Source organism: Vanessa tameamea, chromosome 21 (assembly GCF_037043105.1).
Source record: "Vanessa tameamea isolate UH-Manoa-2023 chromosome 21, ilVanTame1 primary haplotype, whole genome shotgun sequence".
In the NCBI taxonomy this organism is placed as follows: Eukaryota; Metazoa; Arthropoda; class Insecta; order Lepidoptera; family Nymphalidae; genus Vanessa; species Vanessa tameamea.
Genome location: NC_087329.1, coordinates 2,169,966 through 2,196,517, shown reverse-complemented (window position 1 = coordinate 2,196,517; position 26,552 = coordinate 2,169,966). Strand labels below are relative to the sequence as shown.

The 26,552-nt window shown below is 32.5% G+C and overlaps 4 protein-coding genes across 5 annotated transcripts in view; 1 reads left to right on the top strand and 3 right to left on the bottom strand.

Annotated features, from left to right (window-relative positions):
• Window positions 1-8,111, bottom strand: part of LOC113399571 (cytospin-A) — a 61,087-nt gene extending 52,976 nt beyond the window's left edge. The window contains exon 1 of the mRNA XM_064218196.1: window positions 7,971-8,111. The gene's annotated coding sequence lies outside the window, so the exon portion shown is untranslated. The remainder of the gene's footprint in view (window positions 1-7,970) is intronic.
• Window positions 8,112-12,640: 4,529 nt separating this feature from the next.
• Window positions 12,641-19,156, bottom strand: LOC113399554 (protein phosphatase 1B). The gene is made up of 5 exons (XM_026638704.2): window positions 18,713-19,156; window positions 18,099-18,233; window positions 16,992-17,301; window positions 16,323-16,496; window positions 12,641-16,250 (listed from the first exon to the last, which is right to left on the bottom strand). Exons 1-5 carry the CDS (start codon window positions 19,014-19,016, stop codon window positions 14,663-14,665), a joined length of 2,511 nt encoding a protein of 836 aa, XP_026494489.1. The 5' UTR covers window positions 19,017-19,156; the 3' UTR covers window positions 12,641-14,662.
• Window positions 19,157-19,847: 691 nt separating this feature from the next.
• On the bottom strand, window positions 19,848-21,351 carry LOC113399569 (large ribosomal subunit protein uL18m). The gene is made up of 2 exons (XM_026638716.2): window positions 21,012-21,351; window positions 19,848-20,253 (listed from the first exon to the last, which is right to left on the bottom strand). The coding sequence occupies exons 1-2, from the start codon at window positions 21,173-21,175 to the stop codon at window positions 19,902-19,904; spliced, it is 516 nt and encodes a 171-aa protein (XP_026494501.1). The 5' UTR covers window positions 21,176-21,351; the 3' UTR covers window positions 19,848-19,901.
• A 1,158-nt stretch (window positions 21,352-22,509) lies between these two features.
• LOC113399561 (TBC1 domain family member whacked) overlaps window positions 22,510-26,552 on the top strand; it is a 275,772-nt gene continuing 271,729 nt past the window's right edge. For both annotated transcript variants that reach the window (XR_010309495.1, XM_026638709.2), the window contains exon 1: window positions 22,510-23,019. Coding sequence is in view for 1 of the 2 variants with exons in the window: in XM_026638709.2 (XP_026494494.1) it covers window positions 22,886-23,019 (134 nt within the window). In the remaining variant the exon portion in view is untranslated. The remainder of the gene's footprint in view (window positions 23,020-26,552) is intronic.

Sequence of the window (26,552 nt, the reverse complement as noted above, 5' to 3'; positions counted from 1 at the left end):
TTCCAAAATTATATTTATTATTATTTCTCTAGAAGCTTATATTATTATCTAAGTTAAGATAATTCTGTACAAAAGTGAAATTGATACATTTGTGTTGTAAAAACACGTTCGTGAAAAAAGTTTCTATAGATCCGTTAAATTTAAAATGAGAAGAATAATTGCAAATACAAAATTGCGAACTATATCAGTGGAAACACGAGTGATTTTTTCCTAATCACTAATGTTTTTAATAAGAAATATGATATCTAATTATAGCAACTTATTTCATTCAATTTGTCACCAAAAGCAGCGTGGGTGGTGTGTGATATCGATTTAATATAAAAAAGTTCAAGGATATACGACGCTAATTTATTGTGTAAGTGCAAAGATTGATTGATGAATTTATAACATCCTAATTCCACCTGTAACACTGCCAGCGTCTGGGCTTACGTCAAATGCTGTATATCCTATTTTCTTTTCTGTACCTGTGAAAATGTGTGTTTACGCAAAATTCCATGATCGGTTAAGATGTAACACACTCCGCATTTTATAAGTTAGAATTTTTACAATTAAAAAAATATCTAAATCATAATATACTTCATTCGAGTAGGCTTTTTATTCCACTGGTTCGGAACGCAGATTCTACCGAGAAGAACCGGCAAGAATCAACAAGTATTAACTCCACGCTTTTTTATCATCTGTATAATCTTGTATCGAATAATATGCCTTCTTAACCAATGTATTTTTTACAAATGACTTGAATCTATGAAACGGCAAAGTTAAAAAAAATTGCGGAGTTTTATTATAGAAACCTTGCCCCAAGAATGATTTATTGACTTTGCAGAGTCGGAAACTTGGCGTAAGCTTATCCTTACGTCTCGTGCACATAGTTACAATTAATCATAATGTCACTAAATGCACAATACTTTTAAAAGTTCTCACTTCACCTATTAGTGTTTAACGGTCAAATCTTGCATCTGAAGTTTAAACCATCTTCCCGTCTGATTGAAATGAAATTATACGTATCATTGTTAAATGTTTTTTTGTAATAATATTAGCAAACCACAAATTGATTTAAATATTTTGTTATTTATTGTTATTATTTTATATTCTTGTAATAAATTTATTAAAAGGAAATTTGTTTTGTTTATAATATTCAAGGATATATATGTATAATATACAAGGAGCCATTTTCTTTTTTTGCACTGTAGTTACAGTCGAAAGCTCAAACTACATCAGTATATCGTAGATGTACGTAGGTTTTATTAGCATACACAATACAAGTTTTTTTTTTTTGTTTTCAGTTTTTTTTCTGACTTAACTTCTCTTATATTCTCTCTAAATCTTATATTCTGCTACTCGCTACCATTACAACCGGCCATGGCATAAATTATTAACTTTTTATAAAGTTCTTTACAAAATTCCTAATTCGATTTTCGATTGGCAACGGCTTCAATATATCACACGGGAATCAGACAGCATTCGTATTCTAAATATGTTACTGCCGGCAGTTTTCACTCATATCCTCTTTAATTTTACTTCCGATAACGAATTCGCCGACATTTAAATATCATTTCTTTTGAACCTATAATGAATATCAAACATTTTTTAAATCTTATTGATCTTGCTTTACTTTCTTGTGAATGGAATAGACTATGTGTATATGGTTAATTTTATACATTCTAATGTATATTGGATTTATATATTTTGACTTTACAACATGTCTATCCATCAACCCTCATTGGAGATTGGTGGAATATGCCAAATGTTCACCTCAGAAGGAGACGAGACCTTTACACAGCAGTGACGACCTCCGTGGTCGAGTAATGTGTACACCGGTTTTCATGGGTACGCCACTACGAAGTCCAGGGTTCGATTCCCGGCCGAGTCGACGTAGAAAAAGTTAATTCGTTTTCTATGTTGTCTTGGGTCTGGGTGTTTGTGGTACCGTCGTTACTTCTGATTTTCCATAACACGTGCTTTAGCTACTTACATTGGGATCAGAGTAATGTATGTGATGTTGTCCAATATTTATATATATTTAAATGTGATTTATCAAGTGTAACATTTCCACCTGTTACTTCAATGTATGAAGTGAAGATTCTCACCCTATGGAAAGTGAAACACACAAAACACCAAAAAGCTTGCAGCTCCATTGTGAGCTTTAAGAATGGTTTATTACAAGATTTCCATTATTAGCTTTAACAAATTCAAAACGGAATTCATTTATAAGGTTAAATACTTATGATATTGTGTTGTTTCCATACGTTTAAGCTTTAAGTCGACGTGGGCGACGGAAAACATCTTGTACGAATGCAAAATGTGTCCTGATTACAATATTATGCCATACGGTACCTGGTTAACCTTGAGCTATTGCGTCTAAATACATAATATGTGCTTTATTGGTAAAAAATAAAAATAAATGAGAAATTATAGTAAAATCCACAGATATCTTGTTTTAGTCTTGCAGCTTTTCATACCTTCAAGGTGATAGTCGTTTTTTAAAGCCATTCTTATTTTAGTAGCCTTGATATAGGACTGAGAAATTAAGACACTGAAAATCAGTATAATTAGTTGTCGTTAAATTAGTACTGTTCTCTCAGAACTCACGTCTCGAGTCACTTGAGAACTTTTGATAATTGACTTGCTCATTGGTACGCTACTTTGACGCGTGTATCCTTTTAGTGTTATAATTGTTATATTCAACGTCGCATATCACCTTCACTTTTAACATTTCACGTGTTATCGAATTTCAAGTTTGTTCTTACAGAATAGAACTATGAACCCGGCAAGTGAAAAAAACAATCCGAGAAGGAGGTTTTGTTTGCATAAGCGCAATAATGCAAGTGCAACATATATCCCTAAAGCTAAGTCAGGGCGCATGACGAGCAATACAACACAACCGGAGAGAGTTCCGGACAAATCGCCTTTCCGCCAAATTCCTAACACCGATGTGCTACTTTTAAATTTAATATGATCAGGTTTCTTTTTTTTTAAATTAAAATGTTCAGGCTGACTAGCAAATAGCCCACCTGATGGTAATGGTCACCACAGGCTTTAGACATTGGCACAGTATGATATACTAACCAACCCTTACAACGTCAATGCCCCACCAACCTTCTGAACTGACATATTAGGTCCCTTGTGCCTGTATTTACACTGGCTCACTCACCCTTCAAACCGGTCAAAAATAGTAAGTATTGCTTGTTTGGCGGTAGAATATGATGAGCGGGATAGACGGGCTTTGACAAAGTCCTACCACCAAGTAAAACTGAGAGTTTCTTGGCAGTTAATCCCAGTAACATAATCCTCAACGATTATATTTAATCCATGACCTCGTGTTATGCAGCCTTATAAGCCAGCCACGAGACCAACGAGTTAGTTAATAGATCAATCAACCATAATTAAAAGTATATAAGGTATGTTAGCTGTGATATATTAGAATATACAAAGTGGTTTTCGTCACAGGTGTGCGGAAAATTGTACACAGACTGGCACCATAATAATATAATATTTTTAGCATGACATGTTTTTTATGGAATACGTAGCCCACGAGCAGGAGACTTAACTCACGGAAAGTGACTACCACCGCCCATGGACTTCAGTAAAACAGGGCTTGCAAGTGAGTCGGCGGAATTTTAGGAATGAATAGGCTCTTTGCTCGAAGATTTACAAATCTTATCGATTCGAAAAAACAGCGCGCGAACGCTGGTTCCACAAGTGGCTGTGCGAGGCAGAAATATGCCTTAAAAACGCAAAGTTCACCAATTTTAGTGACATAAAGTACGTTTAATGTAGACTAATTAAATTTAATTAGAGTAAGTAAGTTAAATCGACTCGTCAATAAAATATCGATCAATCTTGTTGATAATTGCACGTACCGGATCCCTGACAAGGTGCTGTGCGCTCGCGCATGCGTCGGCGCATTCGGGTCACTCACGTGGGCTATACCGGTTAGCAATGTAATTCAATCATAATAATAAATAAACCATTCATAAATTATGTTATAATTAAGCTCGTTACAGCCCAGTGGACTGAAGACTCAGAATTGAGTGGTTATTAACGAACAAATATTAAATCAAATCAAATCAAAAATCTTTATTCAATATAGAAGTGTTTACACTTGCTTATTGATTGTCAAAAATCTACCACCGGTTCGGAATTTAGCACCTCGGACCTGAGAAGAACCGGCGAAAGAAACTCAGCGGGATTTTTTTTTTTTTTTTCATTTTGCATGTACAATAATTATTATATTTTAGTTATTTGAAACAGCCTGGAGGCGATCATTTCATTTCCAAGGTGTGCAGTCAACTAAAAAGTCATTAGTGTTGTAATATCCTTTAGCACACAAACGCTCTTTAACGATTCTTTTGAATTTTATAATTGAATAATTTTGAACGTTTTCTGGGATCCTGTTGTAAAAACGTATACATTGCCCCAAAAAAGAGTTACTAACCCTGTGTAATCGGGTACTTGGAGTAACAAGTTTATTCTTGTTCCTAGTGTTAATAGAATGTACGTCACAATTTCTGGGAAAATCGTTTATGTTTTTGCGTACATACATAACATTATCAAAAACAAATTGAGAAGCGACAGTCATTATTTTAATTTCTTTAAATTTATCTCTTAACGAATCTTTTGGGCCCAGGTTATAAATTGCACGAATAGCCCTCTTCTGCAGTACAAAAATAGTATTAATGTCAGCTGCATTACCCCAGAGTAGGATGCCATACGACATTATACTGTGGAAATAACTGAAGTACACAAGGCGAGCCGTATCCACATCAGTCAAAAGTCTAATTTTTTTTACCGCATAGGCTGCAGAGCTGAGTCTATTCGCCAACTTATTTATATGGGGGCCCCATTGGAGCTTAGAGTCTATTGTCATACCAAGGAACTCTGTTGATTCTAAAACATCTAATGCTTCCCCGTTTAAGCATACACTCGTTTTGACACATCTTACATTGGGAGTAGTGAATTTAATACATTTAGTCTTTTTACTATTTAACATTAAATTATTAACACTAAACCAATTTACTATTTCAGAGAGAGTATTGTTCACATCGTCATATATTGAAAGACGTCTTTTTATTTTAAAAATTAAAGAAGTATCATCAGCAAACAATACTATCTCGAGTTTATCACCTAGGAGATGTGGCAGGTCATTTATATAAACAAGGAAGAGGAATGGTCCAAGAATTGATCCTTGAGGGACCCCCACAGTAACTGGAGACCCGGGAGATCTCTTTCCATTTACATCAACCCTCTGAATCCGATTGCTCAGATACGAAATCAGAAGACTGAGTGCAGTGTCCCTAATTCCATAATGACGTAGCTTCCTGACCAAAGTTTCGTGTTGCACGCAATCAAAGGCCTTAGATAAATCACAAAATATCCCTAAGGCATCCTGTGACTCCTCCCAGGCCCTGTAAATATTTTTAACGAGCTCAACACCAGCGTCAGTTGTCGAGCGACCCCTTGTAAATCCAAATTGTTTCTTGTGTAATCTTGTGTAATAAAAAATTGTGTGTTAATTGTGTAATTAGTTAAAATCAAAATATACTTTTTTCAAGTAGGCTTTTGAATCGTCATTTAACAAACTACCACCGGTTCGGAATGTAGATTCTACCGAGAACAACCGGTAAGAAACTCTTTTTCAACGGGTTAATGGACCACATGATTTTAAGAGATCACCATCCTTACGCCAACCATGAGAACTATTGTATTAAGTCCCATGTAATAAATAAATTATCCATGTGGTGATAAATGGCGATCTTGAACCATAGAGACTGTCATTGGAAGAAATTTTATGTTAGCCTGATATACTGAGCAGCCGATGCGCTGCTTGCCAAACATGTCAAACATGGGATCTCAGATGCTGTTTTTGTATAATTATCACTATTGAGTTCTTAGTCTTGTTTAGTTACTATTTACACTATACAAGTATACACTGATTATTTCTACAGAGTCCCTACTCCCTACTCCAACATAGTCTTCTCTAGCAGACTATAAAATATTATACCTGATTAGGTTAGGTTATCCCATTGTCTCTGATTTGGGACAATGGGATTTAGGCATAGACAATTTTACTACTTTTTCTATTATGTAATATTCCTAATATTTTTTATACCATTATTGTTTAAACTGAAAAACAATTTTACAATTAAATTATAAATGACCAGTGGCCCGTGGCTTCGCGTGATACGTGGGGGTTCGGTGTTAGGTACCCAATGTTCCTTTCTGCGCATCTGATAACGTATATGCAAAATATCATAATGAAAAAACACGTCATCATCATCATCAACAATCAGTACTTATGAATTTATAATATTAGTTAGGATGTTGTGATCATAGCCAACTGGCTGTGATCATCACTACATCCTGACAACATCCTATCTAATATTATAAATTCTGACCCTCTGGCAGTAACCAGAGGCGGGTTCAACCTTAATTTGGAAGATAAGAAAGGCATTTTCGATAAAGCGAATATTTTGTTCTTATCCTCCCTATTTGCAGCCCTGTGTACTAGCGGGTGCCCTTTGAATAAATCCAGCGCTGCCAGCGCTGAAGATATAATGTAGTGATAAGTATAGTGTATGCACACATGCACTCTTGACTCCCTCACTCTCATTATCCGACAGAAGGGAAATCCGACTTGTCAGGAGAGCTTAGGCGCGAAAACAACTTTTTTACGTGATTTAAACACCATATTATACAAGAAAATCAAAATCGACTTGAGATTGTTATATAAAAAAACTCGCTTAATTCTGACACTTCAATCGTCACCTTATAAATAAACAACTACCCCGCAACACCGTTTGTATGGAATCCAATTTTGAAGGTGAATTATATGCCTTCAATATTTTTGAAGTCCAAGGGCACTAGGTCAAATTTCATTACGGTTTGTTCTGTAGTGTATTCAGGATGACGTAATAAAAAGACACTTTCATATTAATTATTATTAGCTGTGCCCGCGACTTCGTGCTCGTTTGAATTTAAAAAGTTATTGTTGTAGCCTTAGTTACTCCTTATTACATCAGCTATCTGGCAGTGAAAGTCCTGTCAAAATCGACCCAGCCGTTCTAGAGATTAGCCAGAACAAACAGACAAACAGACAAAATTGAGAAAAAAAAAAATTTGATATATGTACCGTGTATTTAGTAAACAGCGGTTATTTTAATATTATACACAGACGCTCCAATTTTATTATGTATACCCTATAGAAGATAGATAAGCAGATTTATTTTCATAATAGATAATTATAATAATTGTATAAATAAACCTCACAAAATATATTAAATATATATATTTTTAAATTACATCCGTATAGGATAAATCTTAAAATCATAATTACAATATTATCTATTCGAGTACGCTCATAAAAGCACTTTTGAATCGTGATGTTAGTGTTAAATTAAATGTAAACCTACCACCGGTTCGGAAAGTAGATTCTACCAAGATGAACCGGCAAGAAACTCAGTAGTTACAGTCTTTTCCACCATTTTAATTGCAGAGTATGTCAGTAAAGTGCAATTAATTTTTTATATATCCTGTCTAGAAATCAATAAATATTAAGTCCACAATTTTTTATCTATATCTTGTACTGAGTAATACGCCTTATTTATCTATGTTGTTTTAATATGAGCTTTAAATTTTTTAATAGGCCAAGTTAATAATAACTGTGGAATCGTACTATAGAAACAAATACAGGTCCAATCTTAAACAAATATCGTATTGATAACTTGGAAACTTATAGATCGTATACAAAAACTTGATGGTGCACTTAAAGTTTATTCAGTCGAAATCTTAATATCAGAAAAAAATTACGCTGGATTAAATATGAGATATTTAATCCTATTTAATTTTGTGCTAAAAAATAATTAGTTTCAAGATTAAAAGTACAGCCAAACTTAAACTAGTCGTAAGAAAATACTATATTTTGTTAGAAATCATTATTTTGTCAGCACCAAATAAAAGTAAAATAAACTTACCCATTTTTAAAATATTCCATCCGCTTGTCATGAATATCTGGAATAATTGAACTCAGTCCATAAACAGTTCTAACACTTAAAATATCACAGAAAACAGTTTAAACCTTTGGATGATTATCACTTCACTTAAATTAAGTTTTTCTAAGAGAGAATAAAAAAGACGCAAAAAAATATAATTATTTATTATAAATAAATATGTTTATCATTAAAGCAGAAACAGCTAATGGTACCATCCTGTCTCGTGACTACGTACACTCAGATGGCTGTGGTTAAAAGTACTGCATAATAATATATAAGTGGGTGGTATATTGAAGGATATTTTCTACCATCAGTATATATCGTAATGTATGAATTTAATTAGCAATTAAAAAGTATTTTTTGTTTAAAGTCCTACATGACCAAAATCGTCTATCAGATGATGACGTCATACTGATAACCAAAGTTTATTTATCAGTTGAAATCGTTGAGAGTTCCTAGAAGACGAGCGCAAGACGAACATAATATATAAATACTATGTAGTTAAAAATATGATCTTTGTCTAAATACATACATATGCCTGCTATCGATCGACATATTATACACTCTCAATCCAAAATAAACAGGCAAATTTGACAATATGAATACTTCGAAGTTATAAATTGCACCTGCTTTTATGTTTGTTATAATACCTGCTTCGAACTTAAATTTAGAATATCAAAGACTACAATGACAGTTTCTGAGTATTTTTCCCCAATATGAAAAAAATCCCATAATTACTGTTTTTTTATATCTTCTACAGTTTTAGAGTAGTTCATTAATCACTTAATCTAACGGCAACATTAGTTAACCAAATTATTTGCCTTCTAACGAAGAAAACATTGATGTTTTTCCAGATAAAGAATTAATTATTTAGAACTTAAAATCAAAATTTTTGTTAAAATCTGTTCAATAGTATAAAATATTTTATTTTTATTACATGACAAGAAGGCACAATGTATAAAATATTATGGACATTGTCAAACCCTGCCAAGTGCCAAAAGTAACGAGGCGTCTGATATGGTTCAATTAAAGTACCATTTTAAGTTAAATAATATATTTCGCAAAAACCGTGATCCCAAAAACAATAAAAATTAAAAGACTAAAATCGTATCGGAAAAACAAAGGCTATTATATAATGAAACTTTCACGGAATTTCGCGGTTTACAATTGTTATAATTGACATTGTCAAGCGACTGTGAAGCAACACTTTCTTAATGCACCCGGTTGTTAAGGTAGATCTTTATTTAAATTTGAAAACGCATAAATGTGGGTCGTGCAATAAGATGTCCTAATAACACATAACGGGCTGCATAGTATACTCTAAGCTTAGGTTGATACTAATTATATCATATTTAAAAGAGCCGAAGAGTAAGAGCCGAGATGGCCCAGTGGTTAGAGCGCGTGCATCTTAACCGATGATTTCGGGTTCAAACCCAGGCAGGCACCACTGAATTTTCATGTGCTTAATTTGTGTTTATAATTCATCTCGTGCTCGGCGGTGAAGGGAAACATCGTGAGGAAACCTGCATGTGTCTAATTTCAACGAAATTCTGCCACATGTGTATTCCACCAACCCGCATTGGAGCAGCGTGGTGGAATATGCTCCATACCTTCTCCTCAACGGGAGAGGAGGCCTTAGCCCAGCAGTGGGAAATTTACAGGCTGATTATTTATTTTTATATATCATATTTGTTTAAAATATATTATTTCCTTAGTTGTCGTGAAGCTTTTTTCAAAATTTTATCATCAAAAAATATATTTGATCCTCGCTTTAACTCAATTTTCTATACTTTGTATTTCACTTAGCTGTACCTGGGATTAATTTTCAAGTACATCACAGAAGGTACATCTGGTTGCCCCACTAAAAGAAGAAGGCCGCTAATTGCTTATTGTAATTGATTAAATTCTCAAAATGTCATTTTAAAAAACGTCATTCCTTAGACAATTTTCTTTGCTTGCGGTATGTATTGGTTATATAAATAAATTCTGGAATTTTAATTATTATAACATGTAATTTAAGGTCGATTAATAAAAGATTATAAGAAATATCTCGAGAAAATTTTTAAGCCTTATATGCTGTATATGAGTATCACTGTGTCATCATGTAGATTATTATCTTCTCAAAGCTGTGAAGGTTAACGTATTACATAACAAGAAAATTTCACAAATAATCCATACCAATTGAATTTCTACAGGCAATTATATATTAGTTTTCGTGTTGTCAATCGACATTTCTAATATAGGTTAAAATATAATTATATTTATTATATAATAAATAATAAACCTAACAATAAACAAAGCCAAGCCATATGTATATCTTTATGTACTAAATAAGTACATATATAATATTTCTTTGCTCAGTCTTCCAGGAAAACATCGAAAAATACGATTTCTCAGCTGATCGTTATTCAAATTCAGAACAGTAACTACTGAACACAGCTTCGATTAAGAAGTTATCTACTAAAAATTATAAAAATGTATTACAAAATTACTTTAAATATAATCTTGCTTCAATAATTATACGTAAGTTTTCGGCGTTAATGAAACAATCAACGATATAACAAATCTATCACGATAACCTAATAATTATTATATCCCTTAAATTGATAACCTTTATTAGCTAAGTAAAAATACATTATAGTTCGCTAGAGGCTAAAAACAAACTATTGATAAAAGCCATAACATATTAATACTACATAAATTGTGTTGTAATTAAACGTTCAGTAGGGTACGGTGATAAGTTCTGAGTCACTCAGTATCGTTAAAGGGTACTCCTAACTCCTCCTCTTACGAAGTTATATTCCGCGCGCAGAATCGACAGCTCATATTATGTAATATATAAACTATTGAAATGAACTAAATGTCATGCTCGCTCTTTAAATAATTGCTTCTATTATAAGGTAAATCTTTTGTCCACAATAATACATCCCGTGTAAGGTTTCCTTTGCGTCATTCTAGTTTTATTTAAGTCGTGAATATGTTATATGGCTACTATATACATAGCACCAGTAGTATATGAGTATATATATTTTAATTTATATCTCTAATATGGCAAATAAAAAAAATCTTTTCGGAGTAAAAATGTATACATACTTACATACAAGATTTATCATTTATTATATATTAGTACATTCAGTCAAAAATGCTCATTTTACTAATTGAATATATAGTAGGCATAATAACGTAATAGAGTATAAAAATCAATTAAAAAGAAAATATTAATCGATCTATTCGGAAAAATACTTAATTATGCAAATGCAATAATTATTCTAATACCTTTGCATATTTTAGAGAATCTTAGGAATTTTTAATAATCTTATTTAGTATATAAATATCGTTAAAAAAAACTAGTAAAAATCGAAAACCTAGTGCAATCAGAAAAATCAAGAATATAATATGTGTATGTATATAGACCAATATTACATAGAAATACTTTCTAAGGTGTTCGAATTTATGAATAAAATGTATAGGGGCTTTTTAAATCTAAATTTGTTTTTTTTTTTTAATTAGAATACGAAGCACGTGTTATATAACACACTCACATAATATATAGGTAGCTCTCTTTTTTGTCTATTATAGTAGTAACCCTAGTGGCCACTTCCTAAATCTTATCAAATACATCCCTGCTTGCTTTACGCAGACGTAAAAATTTGTAAAGATAACATTTTATTAGATTATTATATAATAAGAACTAACGAAGACTAATTATTTATTGAGTACCACAAAATTTGGTCTTACGATATTGTTCAAATATGTAAGTACTTGTACCAAATTTTATTTAAGGCCATTTTTATTTTGTGCAAGATTTATATTCTAAATGCTTTAAATAAATAATTATATATTTGCCATAAGACGACATCAAAAAGTATAAAAGATATAAACAGCAAACGGGTAATAATTGCCGAATATGTTGTATTCTGAAAAAAACTGGTAAATCCAGTTGGAGTAGAGAATGCGTGCTCATCATTTATTGTAATAATAAAAATTAAAATAGTCTCTTGATCCGGGTTCTAGTGGAAGACTGTCGTTCTAGTACTTCAATTTTTATAACACGTTTTTGCCCATTATTTCCAAAATCATTTTTTCTTAACGATTGTCCTTTAATTATTTATAAAATGCGATATCGGTAGTTACAAAATTATTGAAAAGACGTAAACAAAACACCACAAATTATCGTCTTGCACCGGTGCAATGCAGTAGCGCGAGTCGATCGATAACTAAACGCACGTATGAAAAAAAAAACTAGTTTCCCGCGTTTTTTGATGTCAAAATAACCACTATTAACCATTTTGCATGTGCATTTATCATAAAACTCGAAATCACCTTTATTTTACTCCACTATGATATTCACTTTACGCTACAAATACGCGTTAATTAAGTCACATAGTGTAAAACAGACGCGACAGTTGGTACGTTCGTGGCGTAACTGACTACCGGCCGGCCGGGTGGGAAACGACAGGACTAGAGCGCTCGCTCAAACTATAACCTAGCGAGTTGAAATAGCAGGGCGATAGGGAGCCGAATGCGAGAGACAGATGTAAATAAAAGCGGGGCGGGGTAGAACCCATTCATGTCCGTACTAGGGGAGCGTATCGTAACTCAGCTTCCACGTTCGAATACCATAACGAATTAAAGAGCAAAAAATAGAACAATTATTTCATACAAACTTTATTTAAATCAAAAAATAAAGTCTACAATAATTCTTTACTTCAATAGGTATTAATATGTATAATAATAAATTTGTTTCAGCTTTACCCATCTCCATTGTTAGCCGTCTACTTACAATTTCTCATAACAAGGCCAACTTACCCTCAACAAGTTCAAATGCTAGCGTTCTGTTGAAAACTATAAACTTAACATCCAATTAAGTGTAAATCTTTAGCTGAAGAAACAAACACATTCAATCATTAACTATATGTATGGGAATCTTAGATATTATATCAAATACACATTTCTTTCAATTAGACTTTAGTTACTGAACACAGTGTTATAATTTACACAAAGGGTATGATATGTTAAGTAAAATATATATATTAATTTTGCTACAATAAAAACTTTCCCAATATAACATATTTTATAAATTGTTAATAAAAGTAAAAAATCAATACCCACTATATAGAGGTTGCCTCGTGCAACACTCGTGTCGAACAATTGACTCCCATACTTCTTTGAGTGTTAAATATGTAATTTACTAAAAACCTTAATGCATATCTTAACAAATTATATTATATCATCTTTTACAGCTAATTACACTTCATAAAATTTATTCTCAATAAAAAATACATAATATCTCATTTTATCAAAGAACACTTTTACCTATGTTTTTTCTCGTTTTATCGGTAACAAATGAGGCACATTACATTACATATTATTTACTTCCCTATATAGGTACATTTCGTATGTACAGGCTTGGACTTCATGCTATCGTTTTAGCGAGATATATTCATTCTCACTAGTACATAATGATACAATGTTCAATAACAGTTTTTCATTATATTAAAATTAATTACTCAACAAGATTGCAGTACACAAGACCGTTTTTGGTCTTCATTATAAAATCAATGGTTCCGTGATCACAATATATTATTTGATAAAATCTAGAATAAAGATGGTAATGTCACAGATAAAATAACAGAGAAAGATGTTCTAAAATTTATAAGAGTTATATAAAGCACCAAGACTTACTATTACTGTAGCAAAACACAAGACAAATGTCAATATTTTTGAAGAAAACTAAATTAAAAATGAAACTTAAATTCAATGTAATTTTCAATTCATGAAAAAGTCAGTACGGAACTAACAAACTTAATAAAGCTTCTATTAGGAAGTACATAAATAATTCCTTTCTTAAAAGAATAACTTCTGTTTCTTAATATTACAATTGCATAGAAAAAATATCTTTTTATGAATAATTTACAATTTGGATTTTGGTGTCAACTGTACAAAAAATATTCTGCATATATCAATATATATTTTCTATATTACTAATTTTACTTATAATATTTTTGAGAAAGCACTCTTGGTATATCAATGATTTTTAAATAGTATTAATTATACTTTACTTAATAAATTTATTCAATAATAATAATTTCTGTGATAATTTACGCACTTGTCAATAACAATATTAAGCTGAATGTTTCTATGTAGCCTCTGATTTGACATGATCTTTATGAAAATCAAATTTTCATATTTGCTTACAATTAAATGCAACACAGGTGCTATAAATATAGACATAATAAATATTTATTTGGGCTTATTTCGTCCGTCTGGTCCACACTTTCATTTTACTAGTTAACTAAGCAATTTACTTTTTGTACTATTGATTACAGTCACACTTGACTTACATTCGTGTTTTATCTCACCCCCCTAATAAACAATAAAAAAGTATATTATCCATGAACAGTAAAAGCGAAAGAAAGACGAATTCATGTCTCTGTAGGACTAAATCTGAAATGGGTCTAGCAATAAAATAAAAAAATAACAACAGAAATCTAACCGTATACGACGCAGTCATCTTTGGATCTCTCTGAGTCTCGCAACCGGCGATCGAGACCGCCGGCCTCGACATTTTATATTATAAAAGTCAAAGTACTTTGGCAGTACTGAAGGCACCGTTGCAATCCCGCACACTCACAGGTAACCATAACCGAACACCGAACATACTATATAGGATGCTACTTAACGAGTCTCCGTCTCAAACGGTTTCGAAGCGCAAGCGCCGGCGCCCACGGACCCGAAGCGCGTTTGCCGATCGCCCGCGCACACCGTTCCGATGACAGACGCGCAGCCTTGCCGCCACTCGGCAGTTCCTCGGCGCGAGCGCGCTTGCAGGCAGCACGCGGAGGTGCCACCGCCTCGTTACGCGAACGGAGAGCTCGCTCGGGCCCCGCGGTCGCTCCGCACGCCTCGCCGGTGGTGGAATGCACCTCGGGCTCCCCGGACGCGCTATCTGCGCGACGAGTGCGCGGCGGCGGGCGCGAAGGCGGCGAGGGCGAGGCGGGCGCGGCGCAAGCGCGCACGCGGCGGCGAGCGACGCCGAGGTTCTCCTTGGAGCGGCCTCGTGCCGCCGCCTCCCGCCGCGCCACCGGGGCCCGCCGCACCGGCCCCGGGGCGCGCAGCGAGTTTCCCGCGCCGCCTCTCGTCTCACGCGGAACTCTCGCTGCGACTGCTGCGATCGCGTTCTGCGAGCGGGTAGCTCGACGAACCTCATCTCCACCGCCGCCGCCTTCACCGGGCAAGGGGTCCGGTGCGGGGCGACGTGGTGGTGGACGGGTTTCAGCTGGTTGCGTTCGCTCCGCACGAGCCACTGATGGCGTCGTTGGAGGTCCACGTCGGGTGAGAATGACGACGCGATCGAGAGGTGCTGGCTCGGGTGGAAGTCGTGAGCGCGTTGTTGTGAGACGAGTTCGAGGACGGTGCGGCGGTTCGATTTCGTGGTGGGAACGCAAAACTCTGTCGTTTGGCGCAGCTGGAGGAGCATCTCTCCTTGCTTCACCTCTGAATCGACGACCTCGGGATCTTGGTGGACCTTCGGTAGGCGAACTAGACGATACCTCATTAATCTGAATACTAACGTCATCGACATCGCCATTGGTCTCATCGCCTTCCTCTTCGGTTTCAGGGGGTGTTTCGTTTGTAACGGCTGGCGTAATACGAGAATTGCCGGTGTCTCCACCACCAAGTTCACACAATTCGGTTGCAGAGGGCGGTGATGGTTCCCGTATCTCGGAATCGTCTCTAGGCAAATGACCATGAACAATTTCATCATAGACTTCGGAAAGTGTGTTGATAACACGGGTTCGACTAAGTAAACGAGCCATGAAGTAAGACTCTGTTGGATTTCCATAATTAGTGATGGCTTCTGTATCTTCCCTACCATCACTTTCACGTGAAGTCTCCTCCCTATGTCCTACAGAGAACCTTCCATCGAGTGTCGCACATGGAGGCAAAGGAGTCCGCTCAGAATCATCTGTTGCAGGAACTGTTTTATCCACATCAGAGTACCTCGTCATTATAGTTAGTCCATTCTGAGGCACTTGTCTTGTGTCATTCTCAACTGCCACATCGGATTTAAGCTCTTCAGTTTTAGAAGGTAGAGGGGGAACGCCAACATTTGGCACAGGCACTGTTGATGGCAATGACGATTGTGGCTTTTGAGCTGAAGTCCTCGAAAGTAGCACTGTAGCTCTTGGTGGTCCAGGAGGATCTAACATCAATGTCACTACAGATGTATTATCAGCTCTCATTCGTGTATTGGACCACCTGCAAAATATTACAAAATTTAATCAAATTGTTATGCTATATCAAAATATAAACTATACTATTATATCATACCTTTCAAGAGCATGATCCACTAAACTTTTAGATGGATTCAGCCAGTCCCTTGGTTGATTGCTGCCACCTCCTACCAGAGCAGCCTCATTATGTTTTTCTGTAGCCTGAACTAATCTTACAGCACCTTCTGGCGATATCATATTCCATAACCCATCAGTGCCAAAAATAAGGCACCTGAAAAAATACTATATTTTAATAATAATTTTACACAGACATAAAAATAAAGTTATCTCAACTTCAATTGATTGGTTTATTATTTCACTGGGTTTATTAAGCCTAAATTATTATCACTCCCCAGTTATCTAAACTTCATTTACTTCAACTATAAATATTGTTTGAGGTGATGAAAAATTTGTGTTAAACAAAACACTATAATGTTTATAAGTGAGACTATATATTATCAAAATTCAATGATATTTTGAAATGTGTTGATCACAAACATCACATAACTTGTATGCTTTTATATATAAAGTAATTATAAAACAGTTATATAGTTATTTTTTTGTCTTAAATAACTCTAGCAGTTCATTTTTTTTTCCTTGAGTTTGTTTAAAAGTCACAGTATCATTCTGATACAAAAATTTCAAAAGTCATTAAGTTATAATATTTAGTTCACATTATCAGATATCCACTTTGTTATTAATAAATATAATTAAAACATTACTTCACCTAAACTTTGTGGGATCTATGGTTAGCACTCCAACATCTGGATCAGGACTCACAATAAATTCATCATTTTGTGTATTATAACTCCAAAGATCACCAAGAGAACGTGCAACAGCAAGAAACGGTATTTCATCCATTGGGGTATTCTTTTTGATTGGTCCCTTGTGTCCCAGGCGAGGTCGATTCCACACCACTCGTGGGACACCTGCCTTTGATATAACTTTTCCACCGCATCTTTGAATGCGTTCTATTTCTGCTGTAGACTCTGGTTTGTGGTCTGATGTCAATGGCTTGGCAGCCCATTCTTCACAACCTAAAATCAATACAATATTTTTTATTATATTCTCATTTTTAATTTTACTTCAGTTTTTATATTTATCATTATTGCAAAGTGTTGTTATAAATAAAGATAATTTAGATGGACCTTTGTCATAAAATCAGACAATATTTATTCCACTAGCCTTATTTTCCATACTTTTAAATCCTAATGGACTATACATCATTTGTGTGAATGATATTAACCAGTGAAAGTGAACCCACTTTGATTAATAATATTAACATTTTCATATATGATAAATTAAACTGTAAACTATGGTCTTACAAAACATAAGAATTAATTTGTGTATATTATTAATTAATATGATCAATGGGGATCAATTTTGAAAAAAAATAAAATAATTATATATATTTCATACTACACCACAGGAAAAAAAAAATATTGACACATAATCAATCTATCATAATTAGTTCAGTTAAGTAGCAGGAATTATGTTCATATTATTTTCCTTAACAAATATATAGTATCAACAATATATATGACAATTTTATTATCAAATACTAGTGGCTTCACATAATTACTACAGTAAATATTTATATATGAGAATTGTAAAATCATTCCCAAATAAAGGTATATACGTTGTGACCATTATCCAAAAACTACCCTCATTATAATAAGTAAATATATAATTAATTCTAATTATATATACACAGTTATCCTCGTAGGTAAAATCATTATATTATTAGCATTCATATTGAAATAAAACTAATAAATTATTATAATATGCAATTGCTTATCTGTATGTTGATCTTTGTAATTGTTATTACACATACCGTCTTTTTGGTAGCCAAGCACAATAGCAGAGTCACCGACATGACCAATGTATATTTTTCCACGACGTATAAATGCTACACTGGCAGTCGTTCCTGCTGTGCTTGGGAGCCCAGTTACTGTTTTGGGCCATTTCTCTGTAAATAGAAAAAAAAAATTCTTTTAGAGGAAACTTTATGTAACATAAAGTATGCATCATGTAATTCTTTTAGAACTTGTAAAAGTTCTAAAGTATATGTTATAGTGCTTGACCTTTATATTGAACAGTTTTTGGTAAGAGGCAACTTGAATCTATATAAAAAATTTAAACTGGTAAAACAGCTTTCACTTTAGCAAACTTTAGCTTTGTGGGAGGTTTCCAAAACTTGTGTAATGTTAAATTATGTGAATGTAACCTCAGATGTTATCTAACGAAGTTACAAAAACAAAACATCGACCATTAGAAATTCTTTTGTTGACTCAATGTCAAAGCACTCTAGAAAAAATAATGAACGACAACAAGGTCAAACGAAACATTTCGTACAATCACTCGCTCCGACTTCTTACCACCTTAGGCCTCCTATACAATAATGTTATAATAAAAAATAAAGTACTTATCCTGGAATTTGACATTTACCTACTTCTTTCCACATGTTCAAGTGGGTCAACATGTAACCATTTCGAATTGCTTTGAGCACATCCTCATCATTATCAGACCAAAATTGTCGTTGTTTCACTATCGAATCCATCAAATGCTCCTTGGCAAAAGCTGCTGCTTCGCCACCACCATGACCGTCGTATATTCCGAAAAAAGCATACTCCAAATCCCTCTCATCTTCCGTTTGTTGATACGCAACGGAAAACAAATCTTCCATATACTTTCTACCACCTTGGCTACAGTGGCCAGTAACACGTAAATTAACACCAATTGATGCAGGCATTTTAACACCATAATATAAATTTAACTACTAAATAATACTACTTTAAAACTACACAAACGTTTCCACATTTTGCATTTGCAATTACGCGACCTGCGAATGAAGCTCGACTGACGGTGACGACAGGTCACGTGGACATATTGATTCTATACGCGTGCCTACTTTGTTATGGATAAAGCTACGTGAGAGAAAGAGAAAAGTATATCATCGTTAACCTCATACTAATTAGAAAAGAAAACGACGCCATCATGCTTTCCGCCATTTTTGCTTGACAATCAAAAAAGAAACTTTTTAATAAAACTAAATCTTTGACTTAGCATCTAATTTGTGAAATTTAACGAAAATATATCAATTTTTTTTAAATTAATAATAGCACAATTTTAATTATTTATACAATAAAATACATCGCATTTATAATACTTGATTAATACGGTCACTCAAATGTAGCGTTCAAGATATATTTTTGCAAAATTTAATGTTAATTAACGGGGATAACTTATTAAACGGTACCGACTTATTAATTGGCAAAATTTTTAAATGGTCTAAATGGCACCATTTAAAGATTGAGTCTCGATTTTTAACTAGTCTAGCAAATATGGACTTTGGATAATGAAACAAATAAGGAAAATACAATTTATATGTATTTATAATAAATAAGTAAATTATAACTTTAATTAATAATTGTATTTGTTATATTAGGTGTAGATTTTTTTTAATTAAATAAATATATATAGTGAATAATAATATTCAAATTTACAATAACTTTTATGTAAAGAAAAATTAAAATCAATTATAATCAAATATGAGATATAAGGTATCTAAAAAAAAACTGAGAACTATCATTATTTTATTATTAACAACTAAACTTTATTACTTAATAGAAACAGTTCATTCTTCTGTGACTTCCCATGGTTTTTCAGTTCTTATCCAATCCCAAGGCTCAGGTTTTTTATATACAGGCTCCTCCACTAATTTTATACCTCCTTTGACAATCTCATTCAAAAATTTGTCAATTTTGCTGCCTTTTTTTGATTCTATATCACAAGCCATTTCCGTTATTCCACACTCAAGACATCTTTGAGCGAATACTCTACCAAGGTTTATATAAGCACATGTATCCGTCATGCTATATAATTGATTACGGAGAGCCATTTCTGATGTTTTGGCCTCAATAACTGAACCATTAACAAAATGTACGACTTCAGCCTTTACTGTTCTGTTTGTTGGTGTTATTATCAGTCTGAAATTAATGTTCATAAATATTAGTTGAATAAAAGTATATTTCAATATTGTTTTATATTATTTTAAAAACCATTGAAGAATATCAAATGTATAAATAATTGAGAATTAAATAATAAATGTACAATTTAAGTGACATACATGAGTAATCTTTCAACAGCGAGTGTATGGCAAATCCACGACTATGCATAACATAAAATAAAATAGAGTCTCAGGGCGATCAGGTTTTCATAAATCCAAATACACCAATGATCCTTCCTATCTGCCTACTTACATACATAATATACCTATCTACACAACTACAGTTTTTGTTTTCATCACAATCACCAAGGCCGGAGAATCTGCTTTTTGATATTCTGCATAGTTTCGGAATTGGTCATTCACAGCCAATTATAAAATGATAAGCCTGTGTAAATTATGATGTTTAGAGACTTTCTGATTAGAAGACAATAATTTTTATACTTAATATTGAAATTATTGTCATAATTATTATATCTTTATTAAAATTTTATGAGCAACATTAAATTTACTGTTAAAACACAAATATTTTAAATTAATTAATTTATTATTAATTTAAAATAGTTTCATATTTCATGGTATTCAAATGGCCACAGTTTTGACTTGGTAAACTTTGTTGATAAAATGTGAGATATTTGACCAAATTTCGTTTTATTGTTAACTCGCATCTAACGTATTGAAGTTTTTTAACTAATTAATTAGGTATCTAAATTATAGAATTATTACTTATAAAGTTCTCACTTGTGCCAGAATACTCTCCCAGGTCTTTCCAAATGATAGCCATCCGGTTTGCGAGCTATTCTCATTCGCTCCAAGTTCCTAGGATTTCTATTTACAAATGTAGCTGCTGTTGAGTTATATCTTGCCAGATTTGCAAAAGGAAAAACATTTTTGGTTGAAAACATCTCTTTTCTATTTAAAGAATTAGAAAATTAATCAGAAAAATATTTGGATTAAAAAAAATTTAATATTTGAGATTGATACCAAATAAATTACAATGTATTTATTGATTAGATCAGCATATTTTTTAGATTTTCGATTAATTTGTAGGTTATTATTATTTTTATATTACGATTTAAAGTTGGGCACAGATTATAAAATAATAAGAACATTTTGACAACAAAAGAACAGATAGGAAAAAAAACTAATTTTAAATTAATAAAACAGACGAAGGACAAAGGTAGCTGAAAATATTAACAATGTTTTATTCTAATCTCATACTTTTTTCAATGTAGTTTTATCTGTCTGGTATTCTTAAAAACAAATATATGTTTAAGGGAAACTATCGGAAGTTGATACTGCATAAATATTTGATGCTATATTCTTTTTAGCTGATCGTATAGCGATATTGATGATAATATATTTTTTGTTGGAAATGGTTTTTCATTATATTATTCCCATTTAATTAATCTACAACCATAATCTATGTTATTAACAGTTTATTATATATGGCATTCTACTATGTTTGAGAAAGTACTTCAAAATGGTATATATCCTCATAAAAAGCCACAAAAAATATATTTCGGCCAAATAAATATATTTTCATGCCATAAAATTAAATTAAATTTTAAATCTTTTTTATACACGCAAAAACTCTGTCAGTGATTTTGGTGACGTCACATTGATGAAAACAATATTATACAATAGTATGTACGACTGGCACTCATTCAATGTTAACAGCTATAAATATTTGGTGTTTTTTTTTTGGGAAAATAATGAATTACAATTGCTATCGTTGGTGTGTAATATATAAAAACTATCATTAAAACTTCAGAAAAGTTGTTTATCAAAGTGCCAGATGTTATTGAAATGACAGTTGTTGCCTTTTTGACGCCACACCACCGTGTGTCGGTGCGGCTCGTGTTTTAGGTCACGTGATATACAACTAAAAATTGCGACTTAAATATGATAAAATAATTTTTAAGACTCTAAATCAAAATTTTGAAGTATATTTCTACATATATTTAAGCTTTTATCAAATTTCTTATTTTATTTTTCACTAACGAAAATACCCTATTGTGCGGCGAAAGTAATATTTATATAAAACAATAATAAAAAGTATTCGTAAATATAATAAAATAATAATTATTTTTTATGTGATGCTGATTACAGTAATGCAATGGAACAGTTGTTTTTTCTGGTTCCAGTTAAGAATAATCTAAGAATTTGTTCTTATGAAATATCTTACGAATCAGGAATGGTTATCATAAGCTATCTGTATTCTAATACAAAGTGACGTATGCTGTGCATAATGCATATTCGTTTCAATAATCGCTAAAAATCTGAGTTTAGCACTCTGTGCTCCGAACCACACGCAATGTTTTAGTTCTGCTACAATTGATAAATAGTATTCGTTCGTAGCACGTTTTGTTGCTGTGTTTATTACGTTAAAGTATGTAAACTGACATTTTTCGACTTTTGGCTTAATCAACCGAAAGTGGATTTAGTCCGCGAACTTTTTTGTGACTTTTGATGTGTTTCGACGGGCGTCAACATCCGGAAGAGTTGCTTGTTTTGTAATTATTTCGTACGCCCACTCATTCCATCTGGTGTGTTGTTTGTTGCAATCATGTATTGCATAGTGTAAGTGATAACTCAGCTCGGCTGTAATCAAAATGTCACTCCAAAAAAGTGTTAAAAGCGCAGGAGGGGAGAGAACTGATCAGGATAATACATCTATATGTTCATCAGTAACTACGCAGCCTGATAGACATGGATTTTTTGGTGGAGCTCAGTATAGTCCAGAACCGTAAGTTTTATTAAATTTTATCAATGTAGTCGAAACTAAATATAATAAATATTTAGTGTGTTACATATTTATTATTTAGATCGTTTTTTATGTAAAAAAATCTTGTTACGCATTAAGACTGAAAAAGTGATATAAATTGGAAATATGTTGTAAAGATAATTATATATCTTCGATCATGAGCCCTGCTATACCACCTATGGTTGATAAACATTTCAGGATTTTAAAGTGCTTTGCTTATTAGGCTGTTACCAAAACCTGATATGTTGCAACTTATTATATGGTTTTAACAACAAAACTAAGTGTTGCTTGAATTTTAATTAGAAAATATATATCTCGTTCAAATCAATATTCTTTAATTATTTACAAACTACATGTGACTGATTAATTTTAAATAAAAAAAATATGTATTTACTATTTGAATTTTAATGTAAAATGATATGTTAATAAAAAATCTAACATTAATTTAATAACAGAACTTTCACACCAGTCAGTTACTGTTATATTCTCATACACATTCAAAAAAATGTTAATGTGAAGAATAAACGAGCAATGGTGAGAAATATGGCCGCTTTGAGCTCAATTAGAATGCAAGAAGTTAACAATTATACTCTTTCGTACACTAATTATGTGTGTGTAATTTGAAGGTTGTATTACTCAGTCTCAGACAGACTTAATTTGCTTTATGTGAGTTTATACACTGAAATTTGAATGAATTTAATTAAACAACTTGTGTAGAATATTAATGTACTTTTATGTGTATTAAAAACTCATATAGTTTATTAACCAACTTCATGTTAAGTTTCACTCAATACCTGTAAAAAGTGTTATAATTTTACATTTATCTTTTGCTATAGAGGAAGTTTAATAATAATAATTTATTTATTACTATAAGTATTTGAAACGGTATATTTACCATGTTTTTTATTTTTATTCAGTTGAGCTCGATATTTCGACATTATCTACGAATGTCTTGTTCACGAGAACAAATGGTAAATATCCCGTTTCATATACTTATAGTAATAAAAATAATCATGTTAATTTAAAATCTTATACTGTTTATTTATATATATATAAAAAAATATAACAGTAATTAATAAAAAAATAAATATGTTTTTATTAGTTATTAGACTATAATATATAACAAGATACCTAATAACTTTTATAAACACATCCTGATGCCTTTAAGCCAGTCAGATTCCTTGAATATATATACAATCATTGCTTAATAAACAAAAACATAAGTGTTTCAAGAATAATGAAAGAATCATGAAAGTTAAGTTATCGTATGAATGAATGTTGCATACACTCCTACAAACGATTTCCCTCTCGATATTGTTATCAATGATTCAATCTAATTCATATTGATTTATTCTCTGATGACTACAATTTGTAAACAAAGTTATTGCAACATTATTATATCAAATGATAAGCAACATACTGAAGTCCAGTCACTATATTAAAAAATATGTTTTTAGTAGAGATAGATGTGTCTTAATGACATTTAAAGTTTTTTTTAGACATGTGTAATGTTGATATATTGACCATTAAATTTAAACATGCAATTTTACAACCATACCATTCAATCTCCATTGTTTCTTCTCCATTGCCTGTGATATTGGTAAAATAATCTCTGCTCTCTCGGAACAAATAAGAGCCACAAATAATTTAATAAAAAATACATGCTATTAAATGCCAAAGTATTTAGCAACAGCAGCATCTATAAACACATTCAAGAACAGATTTAAGACATATTTAAAAGTCTAAAATTTGTAAGTCTATAACTAGCGACCTGTCCCGGGCTTGTATGGCTATTCGGTAATAAAGAAATTATATAATTATAATTTATATTCTATAGCACTCAGAAGTATATTTGACTTTCTTTGAGTATTTTTTTTTAAATTATATGATTACTTTCGTTGATTACCCCTATACAAACAAACAAGATTTAACATTTTTATAATCTTAGTATAGATAATAATATATATATATATATATAATATCATTGTTATAGGTCAACTAGAATTGTGATAAAGTTGACAAATAACAGCAAGTACATAATATTAACACTGATACTAAAATCAAACACAAGTCCGTTCATGTGTGAGTTCCTGTAGGGGAATTAACTATGTTAATAAAATATATAATGTGTACCGAGTATCCACCCATCATCCTGCTTATATAATCAACTTTCTGATATGCAATTGTATTTGTGTTGTGTTATGTATGTGTAGTGAAATTGACATTATTGTTTTATTCACACACACACATTAACTCAATAGGCAATGTAAGAAATTGATTCAAAGGTGTTGTAATACATGCTGTTAGGTTCTGTATATTTATTTTATTGATAACATATTTATTAGAAGAAGCATCCATGACCCAGTAGATGCAATGTGTAGATATTAACCTAGCTGCGGGTGTGAATCGAGATAAGCATTACTGTGTTTTCTCTTGCTTGAATTTTTGTTTATTCAGCTCATGCAGTAAAAAGAAACATCAAAAGCAAAATAGGATGTATTTTTTATGCCTTATTGGTAGTCAAATGGGCACCTGATGCTAAGTGGTCGCCACACCCATCGACATTGGTACAGTAAGAAATATTAATCATTCCTCATATCATCAATGCGCCACCAACCTTGGGAACGAAGGTGTTACGTACCTTGTTACCTTGTAGTTACACTGGCTCACTCATACTGAAACATAACATTTATGTATTGCTGCTTGGCAGTAGGATATAAGTGGTATGTACACAGGTGGATTTATAAATACAGTAGAATCCGTTTATTATGACTCCGCCTATATTGACCAACCGTTTATAATGACGTAATTACACGATGAAGTTTGGTTCTCATATAAAATTCTTTGTAAAAAAGTCGGATATAATGACTTTCCTTATAGTGACAGTTCGCTTATTATGACACATTTTTAATAAATTGTGTCCGGTTATAGTGACCGATTTGATTCTTTTCACCTTCGGTAATGTTCCCGGTGACGTTCGGCACCTGGCTCATTGTTTTTAATCTGAGTAAGTAATTGTCACTCAAAGGTCGTCTGCAGATTAAAAAAATTTTACGTTAGCCTAAAGTTATAAATTAGTATTACACGGAACCCTAAAACGCAGCTATTTCACAACTTCCCATTCATAACATTCAAACTTTCAACATTTTTACCGGAATATAAAATTAATTAATGATTTCATTAACCTTGTTATATTGTCTTAGTTAATAGACACTTGAATTTTACACGGACCTAACATATGTATTTTATTGAGAGAGAAATATGGATAGTCATTTGAAAAATTGATTATTTAAAAAAAAATAAAATGATAAATTCAGTCACTAGAATTTAATGGCTCTATGACGATGTGGACCAAGTATATTGCGAGTTAAATTAGGCGCCAAATTAACGGAAGATCGGGTTTCGGTTCCCCGCCGTGGAGACACTGTTAATATGAGCGAATAAAACCGCGGCTTACACTGGTTTATTGTTTATACATAGAAAAGAGTAACTATGGATTTTTTTTGCCGGTTCTT

Excerpts from the sequence above, each read along its gene's own strand:
- LOC113399569 (XM_026638716.2), bottom strand. The coding sequence starts at position 21,175 with ATGTTTTCAACCAAAAATGTTTTTCCTTTTGCAAATCTGGCAAGATAT. Across the intron at positions 20,254-21,011 it reads GGGAGAGTATTCTGGCACAA|ACTGATAATAACACCAACAA; the intron begins GTGAGAACTTTA and ends CATTAATTTCAG.
- LOC113399554 (XM_026638704.2), bottom strand. The coding sequence starts at position 19,016 with ATGCCTGCATCAATTGGTGTTAATTTACGTGTTACTGGCCACTGTAGC. Across the intron at positions 17,302-18,098 it reads GCTTGGCTACCAAAAAGACG|GTTGTGAAGAATGGGCTGCC; the intron begins GTATGTGTAATA and ends TATTGATTTTAG. Across the intron at positions 16,251-16,322 it reads GTGGATCATGCTCTTGAAAG|GTGGTCCAATACACGAATGA; the intron begins GTATGATATAAT and ends AATATTTTGCAG.